The sequence below is a fragment of the Pan paniscus genome, chromosome 15 (assembly GCF_029289425.2).
Source record: "Pan paniscus chromosome 15, NHGRI_mPanPan1-v2.0_pri, whole genome shotgun sequence".
In the NCBI taxonomy this organism is placed as follows: Eukaryota; Metazoa; Chordata; class Mammalia; order Primates; family Hominidae; genus Pan; species Pan paniscus.
The window spans coordinates 71,773,200-71,794,267 of record NC_073264.2 but is presented as its reverse complement, the minus strand read 5'-3'; the positions used below and the strand labels follow the sequence as shown (position 1 = coordinate 71,794,267).

At 44.8% G+C, this 21,068-nt stretch overlaps 1 protein-coding gene across 1 annotated transcript in view; it reads right to left on the bottom strand.

Moving 5' to 3' along the window:
• Nucleotides 1-314: 314 nt before the first annotated feature.
• TTC9 (tetratricopeptide repeat domain 9) overlaps nucleotides 315-21,068 on the bottom strand; it is a 33,816-nt gene continuing 13,062 nt past the window's right edge. Inside the window, exons 2-3 of the mRNA XM_003824203.6 lie at nucleotides 7,972-8,154; nucleotides 315-4,635 (exon numbers count right to left, since the gene is read on the bottom strand). Of these exons, the coding sequence (XP_003824251.2) occupies nucleotides 4,556-4,635; nucleotides 7,972-8,154 (263 nt within the window). The 3' untranslated portion in view covers nucleotides 315-4,555. The remainder of the gene's footprint in view (nucleotides 4,636-7,971; nucleotides 8,155-21,068) is intronic.

The window sequence follows — 21,068 nt, the reverse complement described above, 5'->3', positions numbered from 1 at the left end:
AGGCTGGAGTGGAGTGGCGTGATCTCGGCTCACTGCAACCTCTGATGCCCAGGTTCAAGTGATTCTCCTGCCTCAGCCTCCTGAGTAGCTGGGATTACAGGTGCCTGCCACCGCACCCAGCTGATTTTTGTGTGTGTGTGTATTTTTAGAAGAGATGGGGTTTCACCATCTTGGCCAGGCTGGTCTTGAACTCCTGACCTTGTGATCCACCCACCTTGGCCTCCCAAAGTGCTGAAGTTGTGGAGTGACATGGTCAAATTGTGTTTTGGAAGGGTCACTCTGATAGAAATAAGAGAATGAACTGTAGGCAGGAGAAGCTGGCAACAGAGGAACGAATTAATTGCAGAATTAAGAATTTATGTATGTCAAAAAGCACCATAAACAAAATTTGAAAGCAAAGCACTTGGAAAGCATATTTGCAGCATTTCTTGACAAAAATAATATTCTTAATAAAATTACAAATTGATAATAAACATACCAATATCAAATAAATAGAAAATTCACAAAGAAAGAAGTACAAATGGTCAATAAGCATATGAAAATGTTATTCGCGAAGAATCAAAGAAAGTTAAAATAACATTGACATACTATTATCCCAGCTATCAAATTGGCAAAGATTTGATAAGTGATGATACCTAGTGTTAGGGTGCAGGAAACAGGGTACTCTCTAGGATCCAAATAGGAGAGTGTTTTGGTACAAACTTTCTGGAGGGTGGTTGGCAACATGTATCAAAATTCTTAAAAATAGCCAAGCAAGTCTCTTCTTGGAGTTTATCCTAAGGAAATCGTTATAGACATGTGCAAAATTTAGCTACAAGAATGTCAGTTGCAACACTATTTACAATAAAGATTGGGAACAAATGAAATAATCACTATTTTGGGATTGATGATAAAAAAAAAGGGTCCATCCATATAATGAAGATGCTGTTGAGAAAGTTTGATATGCCAAAAATGTTCGTGATATTATTAAGTGAAGGAACAGAAGGAGCAAAAAACAAAAAGTGTCCAATATGCTGCCATTTGTGTGTGATAAAATAATATATACATATGTTTGACAATGTGTAAGCATCTCCACTAGGATACAAAATAAATTAGAGGGAAACTAGATGCTGGCAGACGGGGTAGGGAGAAGATTTACTTCTGAATACAGAGCAGTTTGTACTTTTTGAATTTTGTATCTGTGTAGTATTACATATTCTAAAATATAAATACACATTTGAAAAGTTATTAAAGAGTATATTCAGTGTATCCAGTTTTTGTTTAAAAAAACCCACAACTGTGTGTGCATGTGTACATTTACACCAAAAAGAACTAAAAGGTATATTCAAAAGAATACACGTTTGTCTTGGGTGGTAAGCTTACGGATTGGATTTTGTCCTTTTTTTCCTAAAACTTCTACAATACACACATGATGCTTTCACAATAATTAAAAAGCGTTAGTTTTTCCCCCAAAGAGTCCATCGCAAAAGTCCAGGCAGGGGATGACAGTGCAGGTCAGATGCCTGATTAGTACTCCAGCTACATAGGTCAGCAGTGACATCTGCAACGTATGGAATTAAATCACAGTTCTTGTTTTGGGGGGGATGAGGAGAAGGAAGCTGAAGATTTGGTAGGGAGAATGAACCTGGTTTTGTGCTCTAAAGCCTTTGTTGGACAAATGCACAGAAAATTCAGCCCTATCACCCCAAACATCAACCAATACCCCAGGTAGCTTTTTTTCTTTGGGATTATTTAACTTCAGGTCACAGTGAATGGAGTTCCAATAAGCCTGTATATCTAAGTCACCAAACAAGCAGATGACCTGGTTCTATGAGGTTGTTCTATGAGGTTCTGAGAGGCTGTCTTCATTTCGTTCTGGTTTTTGATCTTTCTACATGGGATGGCTACAATCATATCCTGGATTGTCCAGCCCTGCCCCAGCACACTCATGTAAACAAGACCTCTCTCCTGTCTCTGCATAGGGAATAATTACTCGGAGTCCTTCCTGACGCACAAAGACCAAGGGAAGACCCTGGCAGTTTGAACTCATTCTCCAGGTGACCTCTGCCCTTCTCTTCATCCTTCAGATCCTAACAAACCATCTGCCAAATCACAAACGTTCTAAGTTGGAGGCTTGGGAATGGGGGTGGGGGTGGGGGTCGGGGGGTTTGAACACATTCCCGTGTGGGGCCATAGGGTAGTTTTGGGTTAGGGTCATGTAAAGCCAGCTAGGAGGAAGAGGAAAGACAGCATAATATAGTAGGGATTGGGGAGAATGTGGCAGCTGAAACAGCTTCTTCCTTTTCCTCTTCTCCAGAGAGTGAGCTCTAGGTGAGTAATGGCAGGCCCCTCAATATTTCTAGCACCTTCCTGTAGCCCCTGTTGAAAGCCTTTGGGGAACTATGTGAATATAACTTACGCTGCTCTCTTCTGGGCCCCTCGGCTGTGATTGGATCCTGCCGTGGTGGAGCATCTGCTTACATAATTAACCCATATTTAACTTTGTGTTTCCTTTCGGTCTTAATTGTGACCCTTTCCCAATGCTGGGGATGGGTGATGAATGCTAGGTGAGTTGTTGAGATACATGCTGGCTCCATCAGTAAGTAGAATGAGCAATACACAGACATAACTATTGGACGTCAGCTGCCTTTTTCTGACCTGTCACTGCTCTGACTACTAGGGATTCTGGCCTCTGGTCTTTTTGGGCCCTTGAGTAAATACATAAGGAGGCCATGTACTATCACTGACATCATGAACACTTTTCAGGTTAATACATACTGTCCTGTTCTCAAATGGTTATAATTGCCCAATATTATACTTATAGAGAGGCAACTAAGTATAGCATAGATACTAGCCAGAGCTCTGGAGTCAGGCAGGCCTGGTTCAAATCCTAGCTATGCCACTAAAGGCCATGCAACCTTGGGATAATTAATTTTTCTGGTTTTCAATATTCTTACCCATCAAATGGGAACAGTATCCCAGAGTAACTGCATGAAAGAAATGAGATTATACATGTAAAGATCTGAAGATAATGCATTTAATAAATCCTAACTATTCACATTATTGCATCTGTATATATTTTAATTTTGTACAACATTGTCTTTTTCACTAGTCACACGAAAAATACATGAAAGTGCTCTGATAATTTTAAAGCATCATATAAATTAAAGGTGTCATTGGTAATAATCTCATATGCATTTCTTAACCCTTCCATTTCCTTGAAGACTGAGACGACATCCCATGTCCCACAGCATATTGCACAATGATGGGCAAACAATACGCCCTCAGTAAGTGTTTCTTGTTTGACTGAAGCAACATGGCATAGCATAACGAGCACAGACATCAGGAGACTAGGCTGGGATGAAATTAGTTTAAGGCAGGAGAGCCAGTCTGCAGTCATAATTTATTCATTCAACAAGCATTTGTTGAACACATTCTATGTGCTAGATGTTGAGTTCAGATAATTTCATCAAAAGAAGATTGTACAAGTTCTGACAAAGCCAAGCCCCTGGGCAGTCTCCACAATCCCAGCCCACTCTTAAAAGCACAAAGGCTGTAGCCACCATTGTCTGCCACTGGACAAACGGCCAATTGCTTTGGGGAAAGCCCCATCCTGCCTGGCTGTAAGTAGCTCTGATTGAGGGTTGGAGGAAGGAGTAAAAGTGAGGGAGTGGGCTGCTTCCAACAGAACTGACAGGAACTACTACCTGTTAATTTATTTTTATTTACACTGAATCAGTCCACAGTTCAATCCCCTAGCCTATATGATGCTCTTTCCCCTGGCCATCATCTTTCCCTCCCTGTCACCTACACAGTCAACCTGTCCCAAACCTTGGCCCACTTCATCCTGCCCTTCTGCGGTCACAGCTGCCTGCTGGGTGGGAGTCCGGGGGAATGGTATGTGTGGTCACCAGAGGGCACTGAGTGGGCTTCAGTGGCATGTGAATCCTGGCAGAGTCTCAGATCCCCGATGGGGAGAGGAGAAAGCACAAGCCAAGACAACAAGTGGGGGAAGGAGGCAGGGGCTAAGTGATGGGTGGGGGGTGGGGGTGGGAACTCCAGTGTACACATTGACAGTCTCTATGTTGGCTTCACCAGCGCTTCTGCTGTTTGTCTCGTCCCTGGATTTCTAACAGTTGCCTCCAGATGCTCTGGTTCTGGTCTGTCAGGAAGGTGTGGAAGGATCCAGCCCATGGGCTGTGTGCCTGCTGCCTGTGGGATGGTACACTTGCCAGGCTCCGCCTCTGTCAGAAGCACTGGCCAAAGTCAAAGCCACAACAGCATCCCAGCCCATGAGACTCCTCTCCAGCTGTCCCAGCAGAAGTCAGGCCCCTCTCAGTCGCTGACCTGCTAGAGGAGAGGATGTCTCCATTGTCTGGGCGACCTACCAGATTCCAAATTTGCATCTCTCCTTTTCGTACTGGGAGGAGACAAAGAGCTGGGGTGCAACAGGAGGAAAAATGAGGAGCCAGAAGAAGTGGGGAGAAAGGGACAGAACCCAGGACGGGGCTCTCTGCCAGGGGATGCCTGGAAGTCCCCGGTCAGGCGTGGGCGCAGCTCTGGAGCTGCTTCCTGGTTACATGGCTTCTTTTTCTCTCTGGGAGCATCGGCTGAGTTTCATCTCCGTCAGCTGGATATACCGAATCACGTTGGTGTCTGTGAGGAGAGAAATAAACCTTAGGGAACACCAGGTGAGGGCAACTATCACATTTACAAGGAATTAGCAAAGGCTGTGTCTGCAGACATCCAACAGGCCAGGCTCACTCAACCAAGGTCCCTTCTGCCTATCCATGGTGGCTGAGAGGGCAACTAGGTGTCGACCCTCTCCTTCACTGTCTCCCCTTAGCAAATGTGGACAGGTTGGCATGACCCAGGGGATGTGAGAGAGAATGGGTGGGAGAGGAGAGAGAATTTCTCTCCCTCTTTCTATGCAGCAGCGTATCCCAGTGGTTTCCCAGCCGGCGCAGTTAGTTTAGTGAGACCCCAGTTGGAGTTTAACATCAGGCAAGTTGCCAACTTCTCTGAGCCTCCTGTACCATCTGCAAGAAACAACCTCTATTTTTTTTGTTTGTTTGTTTTTTGAGATGGAGCCTTGTCCTGTTCGCCAAGGCTGGAGTGTAGTGGTGCAATCTTGGTTTGCTGCAAACTCCACCTCTCAAGTTCAAGCAATTCTCCTGCCTCAGTAGCTGGGATTACAGACACATCCCACTGCGCCCAGCTAATTCTTGTATTTTTAGTAGAGACGGGGTTTCATCATATTGGCCAGGCTCGTTTCGAACTCCTGACTTTAGGTGATCTGCCCACCTTGGCCTCCCAAAGTGCTGGGATCACAGGCGTGAGCGAGCCACCGCGCCCAGCCAACAAGCTCCGTTTTTGAATGCCAACCTTGTGCCAGGTTTCTAACCTTCATGATCTCATTTAATCCTCACTACAATCCCGCAAGGTATGTATCCTTCTCCTCACTGTGACAAAATGGAATAGGGACCTAGCGAGATTGAGTCAGATGCCAAGGAGACACATAGTAAATGGTGTGTCTGGCTGCAAAGCCTGTCTCTCCTGAGGACTGTAATACCTGCCTCATGAAATTGCTCTGAAGCCCAAAATAGGTAAGTCTAAAAGTGCTTAAAACAATGATCAACAAATATTAGTCTAATGTAATTTTTTTAAGCTTGAAGAGTTTAAAATGACTTTGCTTTATTGTCTTATTTTTGTCGTTATAAGCAGGGTCAGATGACCACCTCACCAAAACTGGGGCATTTCTTCCCAGTTCCTGTTATTAGTGAGGATGGCATGGCAGGGAACAACTGCTAAGTTCCACAGACACCATAACATAAGAGTGACAGGGCTGCCTGGAATAGTTACTTCTGGAAGTAGAAATGAATACTATATCATGCTAAAAAATGCCAGGCGTATCCTCCAGAACCGTGCTGGCAGATAGCAGTGCTCCAGAAAATTCTATTGAATGAGTCCAATGCTTAGTCTTCAAGCTGCTTACAGTTGGTGGAACACGATTTATGTACAGAAAATAAATCAACAACAAGGTGTTCTTTAAAAAGATAAAAAAAGTATACATTTGGACATTTGTGACTTGATTCTAAAGTTCTTTAAAGACTTTTGAAAGGAAGATTGCGTTTAAAATTAAAAAAAAGGCTGGGTGTGGTGGCTCATGCCTGTAATCCCAGCACTTTAGGAGGCCGAGGCAGAAGGATTGCTTGAGCCCAGGAGTTCAAGACCAGCCCTGGCAACATAGCAAGACTTCATCTATACAAAAAATAAAAAACATTAGCCAGGCATGGTAGTGCATGCCTGTAGTCCAAGCTACTGGGGACGCTGAGGTGGGAGGATCATTTGAGCCCAAGAGGCGGAGGTCGTAGTGAGCTGAGATCATACCACTGCACTCCAGCCTGGGCGACAGAGTGAGACTCTGTCTGAAAAAAGAAAAATTATTAACCATATAAACAACAAAAATAGCAACATCAAGTCAAAGTTGTTTAAATGTTACTTCCTCAGAGAGGCTCTTTCTGATCACTTGGTCTAAAATAGCTCCCCCCTCTTTACTCTTTTTTATTTTTTTTGAGACAGTCTCGCTCTGTCACCCAGGCTGGAGTGCAGTGGCGCAATCTTGGCTCACTGCAACCTCCACCTCCTGGGTTCAAGTGATTCTTCTGCCTCAGCCTCCTGAGTAGCTGGGACTACAAGTGCGTGCCACCATGCCCAGATAATTTTTTGTATTTTTAGTAGAGACGGGGTTTCACCATGTTAGCCAGGATGGTCTTGATCTCTTGACCTCCTGATCCACCCACCTTGGCCTCCCAAAGTGCTGGGATTACAGGCATGAGCCACCGCGCCCAGCCTTACTCTTTTTTTTTTTTTTTTTTTTTTTAGACAAGGTCTTGTTCTGTCGCCCAGGCTGGAGTGCAGTGGTGCCATCTTGGCTCACTGTAGCCTCCGCCTTCCAGGTTCAGGTGATCCTTCTGCCTCAGCCTCCCAAGTAGTTGGGATTACAGGTGTCCACCACCACACCCAGCTAATTTTTGTATTTTTAGTAGAGATGGGGTTTCACCATGTTGCTCAGACTGGTCTTGAACTTCTGAGCTCAAGCGATCCACCTGCCTTGGGTTCCCAAAGTGCTGGAATTACAGGCATGAGCCACCACGCCCAGCGCCCCCATTTACTCTTGATCTCTTTATTCTGCTTTATTTTCTTCACAGCGTTTATTACTACTAAGTATTTCATTTGTTTACTATTTGTTTGCTTGTTTACTGGTTGACTTCTAGCGATCCCTTGGTAGAGAGCCCCTCCCTGGGTTCTGTCCCCTCTCCACACTTTTTTTTCCCACTTACAATAGACAGTGAGCCATTATAATATAAGCTCTTTGAAGGCAACAACTTTCTTTTGTTCACTACTATATACCTAGCAATATTGTACCCCCTCAGTAAATATCTGTGGAATGAATGAACGAATGACTGGTGGATATGATCTAAGTGAATGCTATAGATAACACATGTCCTAAGGAATAGCATCTGACTGGAGAAGTCAGAGCATGCTTCCTGAAAGGTGCTGGGCTTAGCATCAAATTTGCCTGTTTGTATTCTGTGTCATCAACCAGATGTGAGATCCTCATGGGTAGCGGCAGTGTCTTTTCATTGATTCCCTTGGTGCTTAGCACAAATCTTGGCACATAGTATGAATTCAATATATATATATATTTGTTGAATAAGTGAAGACAGCTGGATTCTGAGTTGAAAAAGATGAGGAATTCTATACTCTATTTGAAGAGAAGAGGGGCCTGTGCCCCCTGGAACTCAAACCCTAGGCAAATGCATGGGCTGTGTGCTCCTCTTACTTAGGTCTTATCATATATATCTGATCACTAATTTTGCCATCTCTGTCCCTGCCTGGCCCTCCTAGCCAAGAAAACTGCTGAAATGAGAAGGTCCCAGGAGCCACCAGAGCAGGGAGGAAGTAAGAAAACAGCTATTTCCGCCTTACCTGTTGGTTGTTGGGTCCTTGCTTCTTTCAGGTAGTAGAGTGCTTTGTCATAGTCCCCAAGGTGGTAGAAGGCCACACCAGACCGGTAAAGGGCCTTGAAGTTCTCCCCTTCCTTCTTCAAGACTTTGAGGCAATATTCCTTGACTCGTTCATAGTTTACCAGCTCAGCCTGGAGCAGGCAGGCTATGGAGGAAGGGAGGGAAAATGCCATCAGCACAACAGTGGCCAGCTCTGCATGTTTCCCTTGAGTTGCTTCTCTCCAGAGGTTTAGCAGGGTTGGGGTTTTCCACTGGGGTTTACATCTTGGGATTTGTCTTCCAATAATCCTAGCCTCCCTGACCAGTTTCATCACTAAAAAGCCATGTTAACAAGGCTTGAGCAAGTCACTTAACCTTGTATTATGGGTTGAATTATGCCCACCCTTCCACCACCAAAAGATATGTTGAAGTCCTAACCTGCAGTACACAAGAATGTGACCTTATTTGGAGACAGGATCTTTACAGAGGTGATCAAGTTGAGGTCATTACAGTAGGGCCTAATCCAGTGTGACTGGTATCCTTATAAAAAGGGGAAATATGTACACAAAGACAGACACACACAGAGGAAAGACGACATGATAAAACATGGGGAGAAGAGAGCCATCCATAAGCCAAGGAATGCCTGAGGCTACCAGAACCTCACAGAGAGGCATGGAACAGATTCTTCCTCACATCTTTCAGAATAACAACCCACCAGCACCTGGATCTTGGACTCCTAGCCCCTGGAACTGTGAGATCATACATTTCTATTATCTCAAGTCACCCAGTTTGTGGGACTTTGTTGTAGGCAGCCTTAGGAATAAGCTACCAGAGGCAATCATCATCTCTTCATCATCATCTTCATCATCATCATCACCATCATGGCCAATATTTGTTGAGTGCTTACCTTGTACAGATGCTGGTCTCATTGTTTTACATGTATTACTGATATAATCCTCAGAATACTCCAATGTGGGTACTATTACTGTTTCAATTTTATAGGTGAGGAAGCTGAGGCCCAGAGAGCTCAAGAAATTTCCCAAGTCCACACAACGTGAAAGAGACAAAGATGGGATTTAAGCTGAAGCTGTCTGGCTCCAGAATCCAAGTCCTTCCTAATCTAGTTGTTGGAGGGATTATATAAAATAATGGCCATAAAGTACTTAATGTGGGCTTGGCACATAGCAAGCATGAAAAAAATGTTAGTTAACATTCTTAGAATTCTTTTTAGTCTTGTACCAGTAACATCTGCCTCTGACTTCCCTCAAGTTCCCTTTCATGTCTATTTGTCTCTGCAGTTCCTGAGAGAGGGGGCTTTCTGGTAGGCTAGTGACCAGCTCATACAAGCCACATGTCTGGACATGAGAGACCTAGGTGTCCCAGGCAAGAGGAAGCTATGGCAGGCAGGTCTCATGGTGGAGAGCTTCCCCATCCCACAAACAGCCATCTTTGAGTAAACCATGTCCCTTTGAGCTTTCCCTTACCAGCCCTGAGCCACAGGGAGCCACAGGGCTGGGACTAGAGTGATGACACGCCTGGAGGATGACTAAATGGCCTTGAAGAATGATTGAAATTTCGTGCCCTAGGCACCTCCCTCTAATCCCAACCCTGCTGAGCCACCTCGCCTCCATTTAACCACTCAAATATCTAGTAGGCATTGACCAATGGCAAAGTATGTTGTATACTTTGGAGGGAGTACAAAAAAAGAGACAGGAAAAAGGCACCTGTCTGCTTCTTCAAAGCAAATAAAAACAGAGACTTAGGAGGCAAAACTGGTGCTTCTGTTCACAACCCGGCTGGGTGGCTGGGGGAGAATGCTGATGCTCTGTTCCTTCTTTGTGCCCAGACTTTTCCACACTGACAGAAGACACCTCAGGATAGAGACAAGTCACTGATTTCAATCTTCAGGGGTCTAACGTCAGTCATTCTGACCCCTTAAATAACTTCCCAGGTATCAGAATTGCTGAGATTTTTTAAGAGACTAGATTTTTTTTGAGCATTTAGGACCAAAAAACTCCATTCTTTCACAGAATGAGGAGAAATACACAGACTGTCAAGATGAAGGTATGAGAACCAGGAAGTGAAAGAGAATCAGCCCAGATCTAGAAACTGACCTGTCAGGTTTCACTCGCTGCAGGGCAGAAAGCCAAGTCAACAGAAGCAACAGGCTGCTAACCCCCAAGGGCAGCTCTTGTTCACCCAGGACTACAATCTTCTGGTGCACCAGGGGGTCCTTCTGATAAGCTGATGCTACAAGCCCCCCTCCCCTCTCCTCCCTCTCCCTCCATGGTAGGGTCTTAGGCCCTTCTGTCCCCTTCCTCACCTGCATGTTGTCAGAGCCTGTGCTGGTGCTTATACAGCTGTACAGAGAGAGAGAGGGGTTTCTGTAAAAAGGTTCCTGGATGTGAACCTCACTGACTGCTACCTGTGTGTGACTTGGCTCCAGCACCTGCTCCCAGAGCTAAAAGCTGTCCTGTCCACAGCTTCCACGCTCCCTGCCTGAAGTCCTCTCTGACCGGGCCTAGCAGCCCTCTTCCCGTCCAGCCCTCCCTCTTAGAACAGACACTTCTGTTTGCTGACCCTGGCAGTCTAGGAAAAGGACCATTTAACAAATAAAAATAAAAATAAAATAAAATAACACTTTTTGAATGCATAAAATGGTGGTGACAGGGGCAGGGGAAGCAAAGAGGCCTGGAAATGGGGAAGCCTCCCCCTTCCCACAAAGGGTTAAAGGAACCACAGCAATCAATTTCTGGCACTTATTTGGTAAAAATATTTCTAGTTCCCCTGCAGATCCGGTGGGAACTGGCATACCTGGCTGTGGACCAGGGTTCAGACTTTGGGGGAGGCAAGGGAGGCAGGGCTAGGCTGGTTACAGGGTGTGGAGCCTCAGCTGACACCACAGACAGGGCCCAGAAAGATGGAGAAATAGCTGGGCCAAGAGGTAGAATCTGGATAAGAAGTTGGGGTGCTAGGCCAGGACTCTTTTTTTTTTTTTTTTTAAATGGAGTCACGCTCTATTGCCTAGGCTGGAGTGCAGTGGTGCGATCTCGGCTCACTGCAACCTCTGCCTCCTGGGTTCAAGCAATTCTCCCGTCTCAGCCTCCCAAGTAGCTGGGACTACTACAGGTGCCCACCACCATGCCTAGCAAATTTTTGTAGTTTTAATAGAGACAGGGTTTCACCATATTGGTCAGGCTGGTCTCGAACTCCTGACCTCTGGTGATCTGCCCGCCTCAGCCTCCCAAAGTGCTGGGATTACAGGAGTGAGCCACTACACCCGGCCCAGGCCAGGACTCTTAAGGGAATCCAGGGGTGGAGGGGGTGACAGCCAGGCTGGAGGCTGGCCCCAGCGCTACCTGCAGGTGATTTTTAGGCACCTCTCTGCTTTGGGTGGGTGGCTACTGGTACATCTAATAAGCCCATGGGATAGGTAAGATGGGATGACAGCAGGCACGTGTGAGGGCTGAGGAAGTTAAGACGACGTGGACTGGCTGCCTCCTGATTGCTCCTTCCCCATCCCTGTAGCCATTAGCCAGGACCTGGGGTTGCAGTGGACCTCAGGATAAGTGGCATCGCCCCACAGTGTGTCCTCCTCATGGTTATTAATCCCTTCTCTGGTGTCAGAGGTGCTAAATACTTCACATACACTATGTCTTTTAATCCTCACATCAACTCCATGAAACAGGTTCTATTTTTATCCTTCTTTTATAGATGATGAAACTGAGTTCCAGAGAAATGAAGTAACTTGCTGAAGGTCACCCAGCTGGAAGGGGGTAGAATTAGGATATCAGCCCACTTCTGTCAGGCTTCCAAGACTGTGCACTTGACCTCTGGGGTGTCTGTGGGGATGCATTTGAAGCCATCGGAAACCCACACAGCCCCTGGGGAGAAAGAGAGGTCATCTGTGGAAACTCCCTTCTGCTGTGTTCCAAAGCTAACAAGCAAAAATTGATGCCTAACTGCTGGGCACTGGGCGGGGCAGTGGGATCAGCTGATGAGCTGACACCCGCCCCCCCACCCACCTGGGGCTAACAGATGGGCAGGGAGGGCAGAGGTCATGTTATCTCAAATATTCACATGTGGGCTAACTGCTATGAAGGACAAAGGTAGAGAAGGAGCATACCCAGGCAGGAGGGGCCTTACCTTGATCTAAAGTATAATGGGAGGCCTTCTTGGAAGAAGTAGCATTATACCTGGGATCTAAAGATTGGGTATTTCTCAGCCTCGGCACTATTGACATTTTGGACTAGATGATTTTTTGTTACATGAGGATGTCTTGAGCCTTGCAGGATGCTTAGCAGCCCCCCTAGCCTCTTCTCACTACATGCCACTTGTGACAACCAAAAAATGTCTCTGGAAATGGCCAAGTATTCCCTGGGTGGTGGGGTGGTGGTAAAATCACCCAAGTTTGGGAATCACTGATCTGGGTGAAATTGTGACTTTTCAAGGCAGAGCCAAGAAAGAGAGGGAGCGAGAGGGGAATGGCCTATTTCAGAAAGTATGGGAAGCCATGCATGCCAGGTTGGGGCAGAGAACCAGAGGGAAGGGTAAAAAAGGTGAAGCTGGAAAAGAAAGAAACCATGACACAGAGACCCTTCTGGTCCACGTAGAGGATCTGGGACTTCATTGTGAGGCAAGAGTGGATTTGGATGATGAAATGATGGTGACTCAGGTGACCAGAGTGGAGGCGGATAAGCATGAAAAACGGATCAATGTAAGTGGCATCCAGGAGGCAGAGGTGACCAGCAGCAGGGAATTTCTGCAATATTTTCTCTCTGCTGTCCACATTTGCAAGGTAGAGCCGTTCATCTGGGAGATCTTTATTGTCATTTTGGATTTCCTGATTGTCGAGAAGTGTTTCTCCATGTTGTGGTGACCTGGTCTCTGTTTGAATTAAGGATTATCATGTCACAGTCTCTATACTCTGCCATTTGGCATGCATCGATATTTTAAAGAGCACTGAACTAGGAATCATAAGAGCTGGATTCTAGTCCCATCTTTGCCACTAGCCAACATTATGAAAATTACTTTCCCTTTCTGGGCATCTGCAAAATGAGAGATCTAAATTTTACTAAATGATCTCTACCGTCCTTTCAGATCTCACAGCCGCTAAATACAAATGTTTGCCACTTAATAGAAGGACAAAATTGTTTCACTGGCTCCTCTTCAAAAGGATTTCCTTTCTCCCTATTAATCAAGGTCAGGTATCTTTTGTTGGGGAGGACAATCAGACTGGTAAAGCAGTGATCAAGAGGGCTTCTGTAAGACAACAATTAGATTCCTGCTGTGTGGATTTTTTTTTTTTTTTTTTTTGGCATAGAGATTGGATTATGTTCTGATGTGGGTCTTCCCAAGTCATGGCACTGGGGTGAGACCTTCCCTGAAGGGAGTAAACATCTCCACCATTAGTCGTCATGAGCAGAGGAGGCTGTTGAGTTGGAAAGGTAGGTTTTGGACTGACTGGCAAGGGAGCCTGGCCTGGACTCTGTGGATATACTTGGATTCAAAGATGTAGTCACTTGGCAGCAGAAGAGGTACAGGGTGGAAGATGCATGGCAAAGGGCCTGAGCTCTCAGACAACCATATCTAGAGGCTCCATTGAAAGAAGTATTATTAACTTTCTGGCCTTTGGGTCTTCTGAAAAGGCTGAATAAATGCAGTGGCCTGGAATCAGCCAAATTGTGGAGAATGAAGACAAGCCTCTATCAAGGCGTGGGAAGAAGTGCTAGAGGAGAAACAGCCTTCCTTGAGCCAAACAGGGTGATAGCAGAGGTGGCCAGTGAACTTACAAGAGAAAGGCAAATCTGGGGGACAAGAATTGAAGCTGCAAATCTCCAACCACCCCTCCCAAGTACAGATTCCTCCACTGCCAGCCTTAGGCGGTTAGGGTGTGATCTTATGAAAAGAATTGGCAGGCCTTCTGAGGCCCACAGAGGGGTCGTGTTTAGCAAATAGAGAATCAGCTACTCAAAGAGCCCCCGGGACACTCATGCACACAGACGGAAAATCCTAAGTGTGATGTTCCCCCCAGCAACCACGCTGAGACCTCAGGCTAAAGCATGTTGAGTTCTCCTCACTCTGGCACCTGTTTTGTTTTTGTGTTTCCTGGTGCATGCAGGGCAAAACGCCACCCACTGGCATGAGATAAAGGGAAACCAGATGAAAGGAAGAACAAGTTCATGCAATCACTGGTTTTCTTCTTATAGCTAACTCACTATAGTTTGCTTTTACCTGCTGAACAGAAGGGAAACATGGGCTAAATGGAAGGAAGACCAGACTCATCTGGGGCCAGCAGCGAGAAGGAAGAACCTACTCTACAAGGCTGCCTCACTGTTTGGGGTTGCACCGTATCCATTTGTACAGGATACGTTACAGTCCTCACCCTCAGTACCTAAGAATGTCACTTTATTTGGAGACAGGGTCTTTGCAGAGATGATCAAGTTAAAATGAAATCGTTAGAATGGGCCCTAATCCAATTTGACTAGTGTCCTTATAAAAAGGAGAAATTTGGACACAGAGACAGATACAGAGTGGAAAGATGATGCAATAAGATCTAGGAAGACGGCCATCTACAAAGCCAGTGAGTGCCTGGGGCTACCAGAAGTTAGGAGAGAGGCTTGGAACAGATTCTTCCTCACAGCCCTCAGAGGGAACCAACCCTGCCGACACCTTGATGTTTCACTTCTAGCCTCTAGAATGACAAGACAATGAATTTCTGTTATTTTAAGTCACCCAGTGTGTGATATTACAGCAGCCTTAGGAAACTAATATACCTTGCTAGTCACTGCTTTGTGAGATGGGCCCAGGAAATGGCCATTGGGTTCCTAGGGGAAAATTTTCCCAAAAGTTTGCCAAATTATTTGATTTGCTTTCAAATTTATTTCAAGAAGCAATGACATAGTAGTAAAGTGGAAGAAGTTTGGGATCTGGACAGCTGATATTAAGAATATTGAATGACTGGTATAGATCATAACCAAACCAAATAGGCAAACAGTATTGTACCAGCTCTGGGTGCCCTGGCTGAAGACTAATGCCGGGTCTAGAGATACAGTCTTGAGCTGGAATCTGAGCTCTGCCACTCACTAGCACAGGCCCGAGGGCGAGTTATATGATCACCCTGGGTCTTATTCTTCCCATGTTAAATAGGAACTTTGGGGGAACGCTTATGATGATGAAATGAGATAATTAATGCACATTACATGCTTCTCACAGTGCTGGGACAAAAATGGATTCTCATAAATACTAGTTCTTTAGAAAGCCACTTATCAAATATGGTTTGCCCAGCAATGTGTACATGAATTGGAGAAAATTTCCATCTTGAGTCCTATATACAATATGTGGTACATAAACAAAGCTACAGCGTAATTTAAAGTAGATTTTCTATCTAAAGTAGATTTTCACCCACTACCCACAAGGGCAGACAGGTATCAGATGGCCAAGTCCTAGAGCTGGAAATCTGCAAATGTGTGCAAATAATTGTTCTCTGTTACGCTGTCAACTTGTGACATCTGGATACTTCTCTTGTTAGCGATTTGAAATATTCCCCTGGAGAATAAGAACCCCGGCCAAGGAGATGGGGAAAAGGAGCAGAAGGATGAGGTGCTGCATGATGCACTCAAGAGAATATGGCCCTGCACCAGTGGACAGTATCCATCCATCCTCCCAGAAAGGGAATAAGAGGAAGAGCAGGTCATCTTTATTTAGCATGAATGGGCCAGGCACTGCTCTGAGCATTAACTCATTTAATCTTGACAGCAATCTATTCTAGCTTCTAGTATTTTGCCCATTTTTTTCAGATAGGAAAATGGAGGCCCTAGGAAGTCAAGTCACTTGCCCAAAGTCACAATGCTAGTAAGTGTCAGAGCCAGGATTTGCATTTAGGTCATCTGGCACCTGAGACTGTGCTTTTAACCATCACACACACTGCCCTCCTAGGATGCTTACCTGCCTGTAATGATTCTAACTCAATTCCTTCATTAGACATATTTGAGGCATGGGTACTGCTTCCTGTAGGGCTTAAGTGTGAGACCCTAATTGTGCCAAACTGTTCTCACTTTATACGTAAATACTTCTCATCCGGAAACTTCCTATATAACCCTCCAGAACCTTCTCTCCCACTAGTTCCTTTACATTCAGAGAGAAAAACAAAAAACAAGCAAACAAAACCAACTGCAAAGTTTCCCCTCCTCCTGCTGCGGCTGCTTTTTTTCCTAAGTTCTAAAACCACCAGCATCTCCAATTCCATTCAGAGTCTACTGTTATCCTAACAGGGCTGACATGACACGTTTCTGGTTTCTTCCTGAAACAACACCTATCTTTGCTTAGCTAGTGCTTGCAAAACTAACCCCCCAATTATTATTTTTTACTTGAAACTTTTATTGTGATAATTGTAGATTCACCTACCGTTGTAAGAAATACTACAAAGAGACCTCCCATACCCTTTACCCATTTTCCCTTAGCGCTAATATCTTGTAAAATGATAGTACAACATATTGGCTATGATATTGACACTGATAGAATCCACAGATCTTATTCAGGTTTCCCTAGCTTTACTTGTACCCAGTGTGTGGGTGTGTGTGTGTGTGTGTGTGTGTGTGCGTGTGTGTGTGTGTGTGTTTAGTTATATACAGTTTTATCATGTGTAGGTTCCTCTATCATCTCCTTCCTGTCCCACCACTTCCTCTTTAACCCCTGACAACTGCTAACCTGTTCTCTATTTTTAAAATTTTGTCATTTTGAAAATATTATATAAATGGAATCACATAGCATGAAATCCTTTGGAAGGCGCTTTTTACACTCAGCATAATTTCCTTGCAATGCATCCAAGTTGTTGCATGCACCAATAGTTCATCCTTTTTTAATTGCTCTGTAGTATTGCATGGTATGGATGTACTACAGTTTGTTTACCCATTCATCTGTTGAAAGATATCTGCACTGTTTCCAGTATTTGATTATTACGAATAAAGTTGATAGGAATAGTCAGGTATAGCTTTTATTTCTCTAAGATAAGAGCTCAAGAGTGCAATTCCTGGATCATAAGAGAAAGAATTCCATTTCTTGTCATCAACTATGATGTTGGCTTCAGTTTTTTTTGCAGATGCTTTTAACTGAGATCAGGCAATTTTGCTCTATTTCTAACTTGCTAAGAAATTATTATTTTTTAAATATCTGTGAAATTATAGCACATCCTTGCCTAATGGTAATGCTTTGCAGAACCTGTTAGGGGGTCTCCCTAATGAGTCAGATCTACAGGTACAATCATCAAATGTGCCCTTTAGTTTTACAAAGAATAAAATTATTTTTCATAGCTACATTCTCAAATCAGGATCATTACTGTTCTTTATGAAATGTGTCTCCCTTGCTCTTTCAGACAAACATCTCTAGAACATCTTTAAATTCTCACACAGCACCTACCACAGTGGTTATGCCCAACTGGCAGCAAGACCTAACATATATACGGTGTTTTACAACTCATTTAACTTTCATGGAGACTCCGGGAAATAGCTATTATTAGCTCTGCTTCCAGGAGCTGAGGCTTGGGGAAGTTAAGTGACCCGCTGAGCCCACTTAGCTCTTATGGGGAAAGAGCTAGTGCTACTTAACCCCAAATCCCATATTGGTTCCAATCCAACAGAGCTGGTGGTAATGGTGGAAACCCGGACTGGCTGATCTCTGAAGGTCTTTATCAAGTCTGAGGACTGAGAACTCTGGCTCAGAGAGTTAGCACCCTCCAAGTGGCTGTTTCTTTGTTTGTTTGTTTGAGATGGAGTCTCGCTCTGTCGCCCAAGCTGGAGTGCGGTGGCACTATCTCAGCTCACTGCAACCTCTGCCTCCTGGGTTCAAGCGATTCTCCTGCCTCAGCCTCCCAAGTAGCTGGGATTACAGGTGCCTGCCACCAGGTCTGGCTAATTTTTGTATTTTTAGTAGAGATGGGGTTTCACCATGTTAGCCAGGCTGGTCTCGAACTCCTGACCTCAGGTGATCTGCCCGCCTCGGCCTCCCAAAGCACTGGGATTACAGGTGTGAGCCACCGTGTCCGGCCCACAAGTAGCCGTTTCTTTGTTCACTCCAATACCAATTTCTCCTGCCTGCTGCCCAGAGAGTCTCCCACTACTGCTGCTGCTATTTCTACTGCCAGGAGCTGTTTGGCTTTATCTAGGGGGCTAAATCTCCTTTGATTCCATTCACATTAATTTCTGACCTTCCACTTTTCCATTCTAGTATGTGCTTGCACTAGATTCAAACAAACACTGTCAAGTGTGTCTTTTGTTTTCTTTGTTTTAGCAACACTGTCTTTGGAGATCTCTCCTTTTCATCATAACCAAGCTGCTCCCTTGAATCCCTCTGATTCTTCACATGGATGCCCCACCTTTGGGATCACTACCAGAGCTGCTGCTTCCCACGCATCATCACTACACAATTTCGGGTAGGCACTCTTAGTAAACTTAGTCAATAAGGATTCACTCATCGTGGCCTGTGCCCAGGGCTTCATAAGGAATATGGAAAGCATTCAAGAGATATTGATATCTTCAAGGAGTTTATATTCTTTTTAATTACCCTCTGTTGGCAAAAATAGCTGTCAAAGTGGCAGGTAAAAGAACTGCATGGAAAGTCAGTATAAAATCCTGTAAGCTGAAAGCTTACATTGACAGTCCTTTAAAGCATATAGGAATCTGCCCAAGGGAGTTGTAATGCCAAAGCTTAAGGTCAGCTCAGCCCTTTGGCACCAATCTGGGTGCTATGGCAGAACACTTAGAAGTTATCCCACCTATGGCCCCTTACTCTCACTCTTGACTTTGGTGTAGTAGACAGAGAGGGAGAAGGCAGTAGTGAAAAGTTGGTAGGACAGAGCTGTTGTTTGCTGGAATCTTCATTAACACCCCTTCCTCAGTCTGGAAGCGGGACTTTGGAGTGGCCAGATTGGCCATTTGGAATGTGAAGATGAGTGTATTCCCAGAAATATTCAGAAGAAACCCATCGCCCCATATTATCTTTTCCTTCTCAGCTCTGGCCAAGTACACACGTCACGTTCATTGGCAGAAACTCTAAGCCAGAATGGGAAGACCTTAGAAGCCAGAGTTCTATCCTGTTCTCTTTTTGGACATTAAAGAACGTCTCCCCCGTTTCAATCCCCTCTCCTGCCCCAGAGACATGTTCCCTGTTCCTATTGCCTCTCCCACCATCTTTCCCTCATGTCCTCAGATGTGTTTGGGGATAGGATAATTAACAGGCACATGTATAGTGGAAAGAGCACGTCTTTGGCAGCATTGTGCTGTAATCACAGAATGCTGGAAATAACCTAAGTATCCATCAGTAGATTAGTTAAATAAATAATGGGACATTGGTGCAATGGAACATTACACAGCCATTACAATCATGCTGTGGAACGTTGAAAAATATTTTCAATGAAAACACTGGTGGAAAAACATGAAGGTTGCTAAAGTTTGTACAGTATAAACCTGAATGTTGTGAAAAATAAATGTGTGTGTGTGTGTGTGTGTGTGTGTGTGTATCAGGGTGAAGAATTATTTTTTCTTTTAAAAGTTCTGCTCCTTCTGTATGGGTGAAGAATTTGTAATATCTATAGCAGAGTTTAAAGGAATAAATTATCTTTTTGGAGGAGACTGGCTTCATCAACTGCTTCAGGTGGGGAAGGTGAAGCTTAGAGGTCAGTAGCAGGCACACACGTAGATGAAAAGATGCCCAGACTGCTTTGTATGTGAAATGAAGGGAATCTGAGAGTGGGGAAACCTAAGAAGCTGAGAGGAGCTGGCGGGGAGAAAGAGTCCAAGCAGCATGGCGGGGAGCTGGAACCTGCCAAAAAATGTGAGTGGTCCATTCGAAATTCCTGGTGGTCTGATGGCCAAATGAATTTTAGGAGGAAGAATTTCTACTATTCAACTTTTGAGATGTAAACTCCTTCTGCATCTCATAACCTTCAGTAAAGTCTAGTGAAATTATACATCTGGGTGTAGTGGTGCCGTGGAATGTGAAAAGGAAGTAGCAGCAACAGGAAGTCGAGTGGCCCCTTGGTTGTCATGCAAACAGAGTGAGCAGCATCCTGTGGGAGGGGAGGGGAGAAAAGACAGGAGGTCCCTGCAGTGGCCCCAGCCCACATGAGAACAACCCCTTGTTTCCTAAATACAGTGGGAAAGGTAGACCTGAAGGGGGTTGGCTGATGTTTGTTTTACATATAAATGATCATACACCTACACGGAAGAAAAACGGCAAGGAAATAAACCAAAACGGTTAACTGTTGTCATCTTGGGGTGGTAAATGACAGAGTTTTACCTTCTTCTTTGTTTTTTTTTTTTTGTTTGTTTCTTGAGATGGAGTCTCGCTCTGTCGCCCAAGCGACGCTTGGAGAGCAGTGGCGCGATCTCGGCTCACTGCAACCTCCGCCTCCCACGTTCAGGCGAGTCTCCTGCCTCAGCCTCCCGAGTAGCTAGGACTACAGGTGCACGCCACTGCGCCTGGCTAATTTTTGTATTTTTAGTAGAGACAGGGTTTCCCCATGTTGGCCAGGCTGTTCTCAAACACCCAACCTCAGGTGATCCACCCACCTCGGCCTCCCAAAGTGCTGGGATTACAGGCGGGAGCCACTGAGCCTGGGCTTCTTCTTTGTAATTTCTTATATTTTCAATGCTAAATTAAATTTAGCCTAAAGCTGCCTCCTTACATATTCTAAGTTTGGCCTAAAGGTTTCTTTGTACATAAGGAACCATAGTAAACTGAAAACTAGCTGGATGTGTAAACAGTCTGCAACCTACTCTTATGCCAATCAACTGAGTTTTAGCCAATCAAAGGCAACCAAGTGTTCAAACTGAGTTCAAATAAGGCAAATGCAGAGCTGTTAAGTATCAGCTGTTTCTGTACCTCGCTTCCATTTTTTTGTACGGTGGCTTTCCTTTTTCTGTTTCGTAAATCTTCTTCCACCATGTGGCTGCACTGAAGTCTCTCTGAGCCTATTCGGGCTTGGGAGGCTGCCCGATTCACGAGTCATTCTTTGCTCAATTAAACTCTGCTAAATTTAATTTGTCTAAGGTTTTTCTTTTAGTATCAATACCTTCTGCAACT